Source organism: Orcinus orca, chromosome 10 (assembly GCF_937001465.1).
Source record: "Orcinus orca chromosome 10, mOrcOrc1.1, whole genome shotgun sequence".
Classification (NCBI taxonomy): domain Eukaryota; kingdom Metazoa; phylum Chordata; class Mammalia; order Artiodactyla; family Delphinidae; genus Orcinus; species Orcinus orca.
This window is the reverse complement of record NC_064568.1, coordinates 38,519,569-38,533,557: the sequence shown is the minus strand read 5'-3', so window position 1 is coordinate 38,533,557 and position 13,989 is coordinate 38,519,569. Positions and strand designations below refer to the sequence as shown.

The window sequence follows — 13,989 nt, the reverse complement described above, 5'->3', positions numbered from 1 at the left end:
TTGGACTGTTGAGCTGGCCCAGCCTGGAGGACCCTTGTCCCCGAGGGACCTCTGGGCCCACATTTCCTCATTAAGCAGGATGTGCAGAGAGGAGGGGAAAACTGTCTCTGTCCAGGAGTATAAATGTTCCTGACAGTTCCTTTCAGCGCCCTCTGGGCCAGGCCAGGGGAAGTGCTGATTCTGCCCAAACAGGAGTGTCTCCGTCACATGCTGACTCTGGGTGAGCGGTCTGGATTCTGATCTCAGCCCCTCATTAGAGGCTTGGTTGTTGCCTCCCTGGCCCCTGGAGCTTCTGCCCTTCGGTAGCTAGCGTTGCCCCTTGCCCCAATCCCTCCATGTCCTGCTGTCTCCATGTCCTGCCCCACTGCCACCTCCTTGGCCAGGGCCACCCTTGCCTCCACAGGATCTGTGGGTTCCATGGGCCTGATGGCAAAGCTGCTGGGCGTCCTGGTCCTAGATCTTCCCTACCCGCAGCTTCTGCTTCCCTGCCTCCTGCTCCTAACAGCAGTCAGAAGATGGCCCAGCTTCTCTGACTCCTTTCTCCTCATGGCTCTGCTTGTTAATGCTGCTATCCCCAGAGGGCCTGTGGCTGCTCCTGGGGAAAGTGTGGATGGGCAGCCATCATGCCCCCTCCCGTGGTTCCCACCATGAGACTGTGCCACCATCATCCATCAGAGGTGCAAGCTGGCAGCCTGGGGAGGCTGGTGGGGAAGGGCTGGTGCTTGGTGTGTCCCCCTCCCCTGCCCTTCCCAGCTGAGGCTCTTAACCAGGCCTTGGGCCATCTTTGGTCCCATCTCAGTGAATGGCCGCTTGGCATTTAGAGCAATTTTGTGTTTCCCTGTGTGTTCTTGGTAAGAGGCTCCTGATTTTTCAGCAGGTGGCCCAGACACATCCTGCCTTGGGAGGGAGGTGGAGGGGTAGGTCTGCCTTGGCTGTCTCTCTCCATCTGGCTGTCTCTGTGCACAGCATGAGGCATGTCTGCATGCAGGCTGGGGGCCTGAGGGAGGGCCAGCTCCCCCCTAGACCTGTTAGACCTGCTGTGGCTCCACCTGTGGCTGGAGCCACCTGTCTGGGCTGCCAGGGTGGGAATTACCCCAACTCTCTGAGCTGTAAAACCCTTTTTACCTTCTTTCTCAAGAGGGAGTCCAGAGCATACGATGGAGGAGGCAATAAGACTAGACCCTTTTCCCTTTGAAATTTTCTCTGAAAAATTAACCATAGTGCTATAAAATGTGAGTCATTTCATGATTAACAGTTGTTGATTCCAAATTTTTTACCTATTTATCTTTTTGAAAGATAATAGTACCCTCTGGCTTAATTTTTAATTGGCTTTCGGTTCAAAATAGAGTTTGTGAAGAAATTAGTGGAGTTGGAGTTGTTACAGTAACACTGCCCGTTTCTTATCTTATTATAATTGCCAAAATACCAGCCGTGGCCTTGAGAAGTCAGGCCTCCCTGGGCAAAGGGCCTGGCACCTGTGATGTGTGGGACGGGCTGGGCCTATTTGGGGTGGGGGCTGCCTCTGCTCTAGACCTGCTTCAGTCTGCCTGTGGGGTAGTGATCTCAGGGAGGCCTGTTTCCTCCCTTGTGGAATTGGGGGCCATAGATCTCCCTTTTAGGTTTCTTTGAGAACCAGGTGAGATGCCATACTTCAGATACTTGTGCGAGGTCCAACACACAGTCAGCCCTTGAGCCAGGAGACTGGAACCAGAGTGTCCTAAAAGAGGGTCTCTGTACAGGAAAGAAAGAGTCCCCACCAGCCCCTACTACCTGGGTATGAATTGACCCCGTGGCCAGTGCAAGATCCTCTTCTCATGAGGGATGGCCACAGGGAATGGACACATTTGGTGCTGGAGCATGAGGAGAGCACAGCCCAACCATAAAGGCAAACGTTGGGGATATCAGGGACGATTCTTCTTATTCGGAGGCAGAGGTCCCAAAAAGGGGAGGCTACGCATGTCTGGGGACAGGGAAGAGCAGAGCAAGGGTCCGTAGAGGAACAGCAGCACCAGCGATGGCCATGCCTGTGGTCCAGTGTGCAAGTCTTGGGCTCTTTTATTTTTAACCTCTGGGCATCCTTTTCTCAGGAGTTCTCATCCACTGCCCCTGGTCTGGCAGTGGGGCTGGGGGTATGTTGGGCTAGGCAGCCAGTCCGGCGTTGCTGTAACCTAGGCCAGCTCCACATGCAGAGAGACTGTGTTCTGCAGGGTCATTCAGGCTGTGTCAGACAGTGCAGGGAGGATGCCCAGCTTCCAATGCAGCCTCGCTGGGCTCTCTTGGCCCATGAGGTACAGCAGCCAGTGATTCCGGAAGGTAGCAGGTCTCACCCGCCTGTGGGGTACCCTACCAACTCTCTCAGATAACTCACTTCCCCTGCCTCGCCCCGAACCCACCTAGCTCCATCTGAAGGTATGCACATCTACGCCTCCCACCGTTATTAGGTGGCGATAGCCCTTGGGGGATTCCTACCTTCCTGCCCCCAGAAAGGAACTGGACAGAGGGAGGCAAGGCAGAAATGGTCATCAGAGCCTCTCATGTCCATCCCCATGTCCCAGATCGTCCCCTGCCCACTTGTCAAAGGGGATAGGAAAAGGGGCCAGTGAGCAGCAGCTCCCCGAGGGCTGGGGCTGGATGAGGGAGAGTATGAGAGAGAATGTGCAAGTGAATGATTGAATGAGGGGGGTAAACACTAAAGGGGGAGAGGGAATGCATGAACAGGGAATGAAGGAGCGGGGTGGGGGTGGGGGCATGAAGTGAGGGGCAGAGATGAGAGCAACGTGAATAAAGGAGGCAGGGCCTCAGTTTGCAGCTGCTTTCCAGCCCCCAGGCACAGCCTGCCTCCCATCCCATCCCCAGCCTTGGCCAGGTCTCCCCTGGCTCCACCTCTAGTGTCCCCAATGCCCTGTACCCTTCTCCCACCAACCCCAGAGGGCTGGGGAAGGGCCTCCAGCAGCTAGTTCAGCGGTTTATTTTTAGCTCTTACCTCACATGCCTCCTCCTGCCTGCCCTCCCTCCCTCCCTCCTTCCCTCACTGCCTGCTATAGCAGAGCCAGGAGCAAGAGGGCCAGCTGGGCAGCCCCTTCTGCAGCCTGGCTGCCTCTGTGAGTAAGCGTGGGAAGGAACGAAACCCCGGGGAGCATGTGACCACAGTTGACATGCTCTGCTGAGGGCTGGGCCTCTGGGCTCAGGTAAGCAGGCCACTGCAGGGGCTGCCTCTGAGCTCTTGGCATTAGGTCTGTCGCCTCCATCCAGGCCACCCTTCCAAGGTGCCCTTGCTTCATTTGGACTGTTACTTCTGGGGTGGGATCTGCAGGCCAGAGGTGGAGGTCGGAGGTTTGCCAAGCCAGCAAGGTGAGCCAAAGTAGATGACAGAACCATCAGAGGCCTAACCTGGATGGCTGTGTGCATGGACCCAAGGTGGAGTCAGGGCAGTGTTGCCTTGGGCCAGCCCACTGTCTAGGCCCAGTTCCTAACCCCATCATGTTGATCCTGGGGCTAGGGAAGGGGCTGTTCGCTCATTTCCAGAACTCTCTCTGGGCCTTTACTAACACCCCTCCCACTTCTCTAGGATCATTTTGCCACCTTACAGTCCTCTCTGACATGGAGGGAGTTCCACTGTGACCTCAGGTGATGCTGGGGGAACGTGGATGGGATTCCTGGCTCAGCCCATCCAGCACTCTCCCTAGGCACCAAGTGAGCCCAAGGCCCAGCAAGTGGCCAGCACCCATTGCTTCATAGGAGTTTGTATGGGGGATACACAGAGCATCAGATAAGGTCCAGGGGAGTCAGCAGTGGTGCTAGAGCCAGGCCCTACAAGGAACAGGGTGAGTACCTGCAGGACCTCTGAAGGGTCCCACTCCATAGCTGAGCCCCTCTGCTCAGGACCTGTGTGTGGAATTGGACCTCCAGGCAGAGTTGGAGCTCCAGTCTCAGGGAAGCAGTCTCAAGGCCCTGAGTAACAAGTTTGTGGAGCAGACCTGTCACTCAATCAACACCAAGGCCCTGCCACCCGCCTGACCTGGCCTCTGCTGGGGCCCAGGGCAGAGATGTGGTGTGTAGCTTTGTGGGCAGGAAATGAGGGCAGAATCATTGATACGGTACTTGCCATGGTGGCCTGTGGATGCCAGGCTGAGGGCAGGCATCCTGGAGGTGCCATGCTTCCAAGGCTGTGCCAGGTGGGCTAGGGTCTGACTTGGGCCTAGGGGCAGTGTGCGTGGTAAGGGTGCTGAGGATGCTGGCCCACTCTGGGCTGGTGAGGGCCAAGGGCCACCTCTTTGCCCTGTCCCTGGCTCTTTGACCTTGTAGTTCTGTGTCCTCTGGTTCCCCTGATGCCCCATCCTAGTGGTCAAGCTGCTGGTGGGAGCCTGAGTGTCTTGGCACCCCGATGTGCAACAGTAGGACAGTAGGGGTGCCGAGGCTCTGCATCCCTGGGATGAGAGCAGGCACAGGTGTGTGCTGTTACTCTCATTCCCCGCCCAACCCTCCCTCGTGGGCCAGGACAGGGCCTCAAGTCTTGCCAAGGAGGAGCCCTCACCCTGGAGGAGGCTCCTGGGAGACATGCTCCTGCCAGCTTCTGACCTGCTACAGAAATCACCTGCTCAGGGCTTGGGATGCTTGACCCTCTCCCTGTGCAGACAGTGGGACCTGGGGAGTTAGACTTGGTTTCTGGTGTTCTGGGAAATTCACCATTGATGCCCATGTCATACTCAGAATGACCTCTTTGGGGCTCTGGGTTCCAAGAAGGCTGCATGCCAGCCTGTGTGTCCGTCTTAATCATGGCTATGTCTCCAGTCCCCAGCACTTAGACTGACACAGAGAGGGTAATCCTGAAACTGGTGGACTGATGGTTGAGGATTTGATCCCAGCCCAACTCTGGAGGAAGCAGGGCCCCTGGCCCAAGGGCTGGCACACACAGGTCCCGTTGGAAGAACAGCCCAGAGGCCGGGGGAGCAGGAGGAGGCTTTCGCCTGGGCGTCTTTGCTGGCCTAAGACAAGGTGACTTGGGCTGGGGGGTGTGAACAGAGGGGACTGCTTAGCTCCATCCCCCACCCCCAAGCAAGGCTTCCCCCAGACAGCCTCCCCTGGCCCCATGAGCCTGCACCCTCCCAGCACAGCCCTTACTTGGGGGTGGAGAAGGATGGTATCTGAGGCCTGAGAGCTCGGAGGCTGGGGCGGGGCAGTGCCTCTGGGAGGTGCTCCTTGCCGGTTGCTGTTCCTGGTCTGCGGGAGCTCTCACCTGGGGGCCTCTGCACCCCTCCCAGAAGCTGTTCACGCCCTGGGGGTGAGTCCCCAGTGCCCCCTCTTCTCCAGACACTGTGCTACTTTTGTAGCCTCCCGTCTCATACAGGTTCTCCTCCTTTTCAGGCCAAGTGAAAAGCTCTCTATGGGGTAAGGAAGCGACCCTTCCTTTGGGTTTGTCTTTTTAACTCTACATATGCCTCTGAAGGATGGGGCATCTGTCATTTGGGGGCAACAAACCTATCAGTCTTTTTCTCCTCGTGCCTTTAGTGTCATGCTTTGGGAGATTTTCTCCTCCTTAAGGTTACAGAAATAGTCACAGGAATAATCTTTGAGTACTTCAGTGTCTTTGTGATTTTCATCAAATTCCTCCTCTCTCGTTTCCGTACAGAAAACCGAGTGGCTCTGTCTGAACTGCCAAACTAAGCGGCTGCTGGAGGGCAGCCTGGGAGAGCCGACCCCACTGACCCTGCCCACCTCACAGCAGCCCCCTGTAGGGGCCCCTCACCGTGCAGCTGGAACAGCCCCTCCGAAGCAGAAAGGGCCACCGGGGCTGGGCCAGCCATCAGGCCCCCCGCCTGCCAAGGCCAGTCCCCTGCCCACCAAGGCCAGTCCCCTTCCTACCAAGGCTAGTCCCCAAGCCAAGCCCCTCAGGGCTTCTGAACCCATCAGGACCCCGAGCAGTGCCCAGGAAAAGAAGACAGGAGTCCCAGCTAAAGCTGAGCCGGTGCTGAAGCCACCTCCAGAGACTACCCTGCCCCCTGGGATTCCTAAAGCAAAGGCTGGGGTGCGGAGGACTGAACCTGCCACCCCCGTCATCAAGGCAGGGGTTCCAGAAGCCCCCAAGGGTGGGGAGGCAGAGGTCAGTCTCATTTACTTCCCAGGGATCCTAGCTTTCAGGCAGGGCAATCTAGAGAAGGGCTTAGCTCCCTGCGGGACTGGGATGTAGACCTGGGACAGGCCCTTTGGGGCCACAGAGGACAGCAGGGACGCCTAGATGAGGCCCTAGAGGGCCTAGAGCCTGTGAGTTCTAGGCCGATCCTGTGTCTGACACCTTATCGGATGCTTTGCTGGGTTCTGCTACCAGCAGATTTAGTAAAATTTCTCTTTGAGAACCTAGGGCTGCTTGGGGTTTGACATGGAACCTGCAGGTTATTCAAGACCAGAGCAATGGAGTGGGTGGTGGGCCCTGATCCCCCGGGAGGTGGAGGTACCCTTCCCCAGGGCCCTGGGTTGATGGAGAGGGCTGGACTCCCCCCACGAGCCGTCTGCCATGGGGAGTCAGTGTCTGCTTCTCACCCTGCTGCAGGAGCCGGTGGGCAAGCCTTACTCTCAGGACCTGTCTCGGAGCCCGCAGAGCCTCAGCGACACAGGCTATTCCTCCGATGGTGTCTCCAGCTCCCAGAGTGAGATCACAGGCATTGTGCAGCAGGAGGTGGAACAGCTGGCCAGTGCAGGGGCGACAGGGCCATGCCCGCCCAGCCCCTCTGAGCTCCACAAGGTGGGGAGCAGCATGAGGCCTTCGCTGGAGGCCCAGGGCCCGGCCCCCAGTGGTGAGCGGAGAAAGCCCCGCTACGGCAGTGGTGAGGAGCAGAAGCGGCGGCCCCACTCCTTGTCCATCATGCCCGAGGCCTTCAACTCGGATGAGGAGCTGGAGGATATCCTGGAGGAAGAAGACTCTCTGGAGTGGGGGCGCCGGAGGGAGCAGCAGGACACAGCTGAGTCCTCAGATGACTTCGGCAGCCAGCTGAGGCATGACTATGTGGAGGACAGCAGTGAGGGTGGCCTGTCCCCTCTTCCGCCCCAGCCCCCATCCCGGGCAGCAGAACTGACTGATGAGGAGTTCATGAGGCGGCAGATCCTGGAGATGAGTGCCGAAGAAGACAACCTGGAGGAGGATGACGCTGCCCCCCCCAGGCACGGCCCCGTCAAACATGGCTCGCAGAAGGGCAGCCCCCGGCCCAGGCCCGAGCCCAGCCAAGAGCAGGGAGCGCTGCCCAAGAGGCGCCTGCCCCACAACGCCACCACGGGCTATGAGGAGCTGCTTTCCGAGGGAGGCCCAGCAGAGGCTGCAGACGGCAGTGGGGCTCTGCAGGGCGGGCTCCGCCGCTTCAAGACCATCGAGCTCAATAGCACGGGCAGCTACGGCCATGAGCTGGACCTGGGACAAGGCCCTGACCCCAGCCTGGACCGGGAGCCCGAGCTGGAGATGGAGAGCCTGACGGGCTCGCCTGAGGACCGCTCCCGCGGGGAGCACTCCTCCACACTGCCGGCCTCCACACCCAGCTACACCTCGGGCACCTCGCCCACCTCCCTGTCCTCGCTGGAGGAGGACAGTGACAGCAGCCCCAGCCGCCGGCAGCGGCTGGAAGAAGCCAAGCAGCAGCGCAAGGCCCGGCACCGCTCGCATGGGCCCCTGCTGCCCACCATCGAGGACTCCTCAGAGGAGGAGGAGCTGCGGGAAGAGGAGGAGCTGCTGCGCGAGCAGGAGAAGATGCGGGAGGTGGAGCAGCAGCGCATCCGCAGCACGGCCCGCAAGACCCGGCGTGACAAGGAGGAGCTGCGGGCCCAGAGGCGGCGTGAGCGCTCCAAGACCCCCCCCAGCAACCTGTCGCCCATTGAGGATGCCTCCCCCACAGAGGAGCTGAGGCAGGCGGCCGAGATGGAGGAGCTACATCGCTCCTCCTGCTCCGAGTACTCGCCCTCGCCCTCCCTTGACTCGGAGGCTGAAGCCCTGGATGGGGGCCCCCCTCGGCTCTACAAGTCAGGCAGTGAGTACAACCTGCCCACCTTCATGTCCCTCTACTCTCCAACCGAGACACCCTTGGGCAGCACCACCACTCCCAGTTCCGGCCGGCCCCTCAAGAGTGCTGAGGAGGCCTATGAGGAGATGATGCGGAAGGCCGAGCTGCTCCAGCGGCAACAAGGCCAGGCAGCAGGGGGCCGTGGGCCCCATGGTGGCCCCTCTCAGCCCGTAGGCCCCCGGGGCCAGGGTTCCTTCGAATACCAGGACACCCCAGACCATGACTATGGTGGGGCTGCTCAGCCGGCCTCGGAGGGCACGCCAGCCAGCCTGGGAGCAGCCGTGTACCAGGAGATCCTTCAGACGTCACAAAGCATTGCCCGCATGCATCAGGCCTCCTCACGGGACCTGGCCTTTGCTGAGGACAAGAAGAAGGAGAAGCAGTTTCTAAATGCCGAGAGTGCATACATGGACCCAATGAAACAAAATGGCGGCCCACTTACCCCTGGTACCAGTCCCACCCAGCTCGCCGCCCCTGTGTCCTTCTCCACCTCCACCTCCTCTGACAGCAGTGGGGGCCGAGTCATTCCCGATGTCCGTGTTACTCAGCATTTTGCAAAGGAGCCTCAGGACCCCCTCAAGCTACACAGCTCTCCTGCCTCCCCCAGCTCTGCCTCCAAGGAAGTAGGCATAACCTTTGCCCAGGGCCCTGGGACCCCAGCCTCCACAGCTGCGGCTCCTTGTCCAGCTGGCCTGCCACGAGGGTACATGACTCCGACTTCCCCGGCAGGCTCTGAGCGCAGCCCTTTGCTCTCTTCCACTGGCCACAGCTGTGGACAGAGCCCAACCACTGCAAACTATGGGTCTCAAACTGAGGAGCTACCCCAGGCCCCCCGTGGCCCTGCTGTCAGTGGACGGGCTGCCAGAGAGAAGCCCCTGAGTGTGAGTGATGGCGAGAGTGGCACCCCGCAGACCTCCCGGGGATATTCCTACTTTGCAGGCTCCAGCCCCCCTCTCTCTCCATCTTCTCCCTCAGAGAGTCCCACATTCTCCCCTAGCAAGCTGGGCCCAAGGGCCACAGCAGAGTTCTCTACACAGACGCCAAGCCCGACCCCTGCCTTGGACATGCCACGGAGCCCTGGTGCCCCCAGCCCGGCACCCACGGTGGCTCAGGGCACACAGACGCCACACCGACCCAGCACGCCTCACCTGGTACGGCAGCAGTCCCCTCAGGATGCCCCCTTTATGGTCATCACACTGGGGTCAGATGCCTCCAGCCAGACCAAGATGGTCCATGCCAGTGCCTCCACCTCCCCAGTGTGCTCACCCATTGAAACCCAGCCCACCAACCACAGCTACAGCCAGACAACACCTCAGCTGCCCCCAGAGCCACCTGGGCCACCTGGCTTCCCACGGGCAGCCAGTGCTGGTGCAGATGGGCCCCTGGCACTATACAGCTGGGGCGCCCTCCCTGCTGAGAACATCTCCCTGTGCCGGATCTCCTCTGTCCCTGGAACGTCTAGGGTCGAGCCTGGCCCCAGGCCCCCTGGCAGTGCCGTGGTAGACCTTCGCACAGCCATCAAGCCCACGCCCATCATCCTCACTGACCAGGGCATGGACCTGACCTCTCTTGCTGTGGAAGCGAGGAAGTACGGCCTTGCTCTGGATCCAATCCCAGGACGGCAGTCGACCGCTGTACAGCCTTTGGTTATCAACCTCAATGCCCAGGAGCAGACCCATGCCTTCCTCAGCACCGCCACCACCGTGAGCATCACCATGGCCTCATCTGTGCTCATGGCTCAGCAGAAGCAGCCTGTGGTCTATGGAGACCCCTTCCAGAGCCGACTGGACTTTGGCCAGGGTGCGGGTAGCCCCGTGTGCCTGGCCCAGGTCAAGCAGGTAGAGCAGGCAGTCCAGACAGCCCCTTACCGTGGTGGGCCCCGAGGAAGACCCAGGGAGGCCAAGTTTGCCAGGTATAACCTGCCCAACCAGGTGGCACCTCTGGCCAGAAGGGATGTTTTGATCACTCAGGTGGGCACTGCCCAGAGTGTTGGCCTCAAGTCAGGCCCAGTGCCAGAGCCTGGTTCCGAACCCCATCGGGCTACCCCCGCAGAGCTGCGGTCACACGCCTTGCCAGGTGCCAGGAAGCCACATACAGTGGTGGTGCAGATGGGAGAAGGCACAGCAGGCACTGTGACCACACTGCTCCCAGAGGAGCCGGCAGGTGCCCTGGACCTCACTGGGATGAGGCCCGAGAGCCAGCTGGCGTGCTGTGATATGGTCTACAAGTTCCCCTTTGGCAGTAGCTGTACAGGTACCTTTCACCCCACCCCCAGCGCACCTGAGAAGAGTGTGGCAGATGTTGCCCCACCCGGCCAAAGCAGCGGCCCCTTCTACAGTCCCCGGGACCCTGAGCCTCCCGAGGCCCCCACCTACCGGGCACAGGTGGTCGGGGGGCCTGGGCCCCATGAGGAGCAGAGGTCCTACCCACAGGGCCTCCCTGGCAGGCTGTACTCCTCTATGTCCGACACCAATTTGGCTGAGGCTGGCCTCAACTACCACACCCACAGGATTGGTCACCTCTTCCAGGGCCCTGGACGAGACTCGGCCATGGACCTCAGCTCACTGAAGCACTCCTACAGCCTGGGCTTTGCAGATGGACGCTACCTTGGGCAGGGCTTGCAGTATGGTTCATTCACGGACCTACGTCATCCCACAGACCTTTTGACTCACCCGCTTCCCATGCGGCGCTACAGCTCAGTGTCAAACATCTACTCAGACCACAGGTATGGCCCACGGGGAGATGCAGCTGGATTCCAGGAGGCCAGCCTGGCCCAGTACAGCGCCACCACGGCCCGTGAGATCAGCCGTATGTGTGCTGCCCTCAACTCCATGGACCAGTACGGAGGGCGGCGTGGCAGCGGTGGTGGTGGCCCCGACCTCATGCAGTATCAGCCCCAGCCAGGGCTCAGTGCCCCGCAAGGTCTGGCTCCCCTCAGACCTGGCCTCCTTGGGAACCCCACCTTCCCGGAGGGCCACCCGAGTCCTGGGAACCTGGCCCAATACAGGCCTACAGCAGGCCAGGGAACAGCAATCAGACAGCTGCTGCCATCCACAGCCACTGTGCGTGCAGCCGACGGCATGATCTACTCGACTATCAACACTCCAATTGCTGCAACACTGCCCATCACCACCCAGCCTGCCTCAGTACTGCGGCCCATGGTGCGTGGTGGCATGTACAGGCCTTATGCATCCGGAGGAGTCACAGCCGTGCCACTCGCCAGCCTGACACGCATGCCCATGATTGCCCCCCGGGTACCTCTTGGGCCCACAGGGCTATACCGATATCCTGTACCAAGTAGATTCCCCACTGCTTCCAGCGTTCCACCTGCTGAGGGTCCTGTCTACCTGGGGAAGCCTGCTGCTGCCAAGGCCCCAGGGGCTGGGGGCCCACCACGGCCAGAGCTGCCAGCAGGGGCTGCTCGGGAAGAGCCTCTTTCCACAGCCACCCCTGCTGCTGTCAAGGAGGCTGTAGCAGCCCCAGCCCCAGCCCCAGCCCCAGCGGCTGGCCAGAAGCCGCCGGTAGATGCTGCTCCTGGGGGCGGCAGTGGGGCCCTCAGCCGGCCAGGGCTCGAGAAGGAGGAAGCATCACAGGAGGAGAGGCAGCGGAAGCAGCAGGAGCAGCTGCTACAGCTGGAACGAGAGCGGGTGGAGTTAGAAAAGCTGCGGCAGCTGCGGCTGCAGGAGGAGCTGGAGCGGGAGCGTGTGGAACTGCAGAGGCACCGCGAGGAAGAGCAGCTGCTGGTGCAGCGGGAGTTGCAGGAGCTGCAGACCATCAAGCACCATGTGCTGCAGCAGCAGCAGGAGGAACGGCAGGCTCAGTTCGCACTGCAGCGGGAGCAGCTAGCACAGCAGCGTCTGCAGCTGGAGCAGATCCAGCAGCTGCAGCAGCAGCTGCAGCAGCAACTGGAGGAACAGAAGCAGCGGCAGAAGGCTCCCTTCCCTGTGGCCTGTGAGGCACCCGGTCGAGGGCCTCCCCCAGCTGCCACAGAGCTGGCTCAGAATGGCCAGTACTGGCCACCCCTGACCCACGCAGCCTTCATTGCCGTGCCTGGGCCTGAGGGGCCTGGGCAGCCTCGTGAGCCCGTGCTGCACCGGGGTCTCCCCAGCTCCGCCTCGGACATGTCACTGCAGACTGAGGAGCAGTGGGAGGCAGGCCGTAGTGGTATCAAGAAGCGGCACTCCATGCCACGCCTGCGGGATGTGTGCGAGCCAGAGTCAGGGCCTGAGCCCTGTGTGGTCAGGAGGATTGCAGACAGCAGCGTGCAGACGGATGATGAGGATGGAGAGGGCCGCTATCTCCTGACCCGGCGGCGCCGGGCACGGCGGAGTGCTGACTGCAGCGTGCAGACGGACGACGAGGACAGTGCCGAGTGGGAGCAGCCAGTGCGCCGCCGCAGGTCCCGTCTTTCTCGCCACTCAGACTCTGGCTCCGACAGCAAGCACGATGCTACTGCCTCATCATCCACTGCCGCCCCCGCCGTGAGGGCCATGAGCAGCGTGGGCATCCAGACCATCAGCGACTGCTCTGTGCAGACAGAGCCTGACCAGCTGCCCAGAGTCTCTCCAGCCATCCACATCACAGCTGCCACCGACCCCAAGGTGGAGATCGTCAGGTACATATCGGCGCCAGAGAAGACTGGGCGTGGGGAGAGCCTGGCCTGCCAGACGGAGCCGGATGGGCAGGCCCAGGGTGTGGCCGGGCCGCAGCTTGTAGGGCCAACTGCCATCAGCCCCTACCTGCCTGGCATCCAGATCGTCACCCCAGGGCCCCTGGGCAGATTCGAAAAAAAGAAGCCGGATCCCTTGGAGATTGGATACCAGGCCCACCTGCCCCCGGAGTCTCTCTCACAGCTTGTGAGCCGCCAGCCTCCCAAGTCCCCCCAGGTCCTCTACTCACCAGTCTCACCCCTCTCCCCACACCGGCTCCTGGACACCTCCTTTGCTTCCAGTGAGAGGCTGAACAAGGCTCACGTGAGTCCCCAGAAGCACTTCACGGCTGACAGCGCTCTCCGCCAGCAGACACTGCCGCGCCCCATGAAGACCCTGCAGCGGTCCCTGTCTGACCCTAAGCCCCTCAGCCCCACCGCCGAGGAGTCTGCCAAAGAGAGGTTCTCCCTCTACCAGCACCAGGGGGGACTGGGTAGCCAGGTATGGGCACAGGGGCTGGTCCAGGGTGGGACAGGGGTCTCTGCCTAGCCTGGGGGGCCCCACAGGGAGGGGCGTCTCCTGGGGTGGGGGTGGAGTCACCTCCAGCTCCAGAGGCCCAGAGCTAGGAGTCGAGGAACGGATGCACATCTCGATGCACATCCGGTGGAGCCCGCAGCCCAGCAAGGACATCCTGGGCAAAACACACACACTTGGGCCACCACAGCCATCTAGACCCTGCTAGAAACTTCAGCCTCACCCTAGCACTGCCTCTTCACAGCCCGTATCTAGTCCAGTCCCTGCCACCTCCCCCGTCAGGCCTCCTCAGCTCTCCCCTCCAGCCTGGGCCCCTCCCACTCCAAATCTCTTCTTTGGATGTTTCCTGAGAAAACCATAGCACCGACCTGGCTGGGCTGCTCCCCACTCCCCAGCCCTGGTCTGGCTCCCTTGCCCCACAGGAAGCCAAAGTCCTTTGGACTACCATTCAAGGCCCATTTCAGTGGGCTGCAGCGTGCTCTCTGCCTCATCTTGTCCCATGCCCCTATCTGGCCCTCAGCAAATCTGTTTACACACCTGTCTGCTGCCCTAGATAGGGGCTCCTGGAGTCTAAACTTACCCTCGTCTGTGGCTTTAGTTGCCAATGATGTCCCAGGACTGTGAGAGGTGGCCGGCATGTTAGGAAGATGGAGGTTGCAAGGGACTGACACCAAGGACTTTGAGTGCCAGGCCAAGAGGGGGTTGGGATTTTCTCAAAGGCCCTTGGAGCTCCTGGGTGTTTCAGGCAGGTGAGACAGGACAAG

The 13,989-nt window shown here is 60.8% G+C and overlaps 1 protein-coding gene across 5 annotated transcripts in view; it reads left to right on the top strand.

The window, feature by feature from the left end:
• The window catches only part of BSN (bassoon presynaptic cytomatrix protein), a 91,327-nt gene that overhangs the window by 64,841 nt on the left and 12,497 nt on the right, over nucleotides 1–13,989 (top strand). For 4 of the 5 annotated variants that reach the window (XR_004479151.2, XR_007479931.1, XR_007479930.1 and 1 more), the window contains 2 exons: nucleotides 5,630–6,100; nucleotides 6,548–13,192. Coding sequence is in view for 1 of the 5 variants with exons in the window: in XM_033413080.2 (XP_033268971.1) it covers nucleotides 5,630–6,100; nucleotides 6,548–13,192 (7,116 nt within the window). In the remaining 4 variants the exon portion in view is untranslated. The remainder of the gene's footprint in view (nucleotides 1–5,629; nucleotides 6,101–6,547; nucleotides 13,193–13,989) is intronic. The other variant, XR_007479929.1, reaches the window with a different exon arrangement.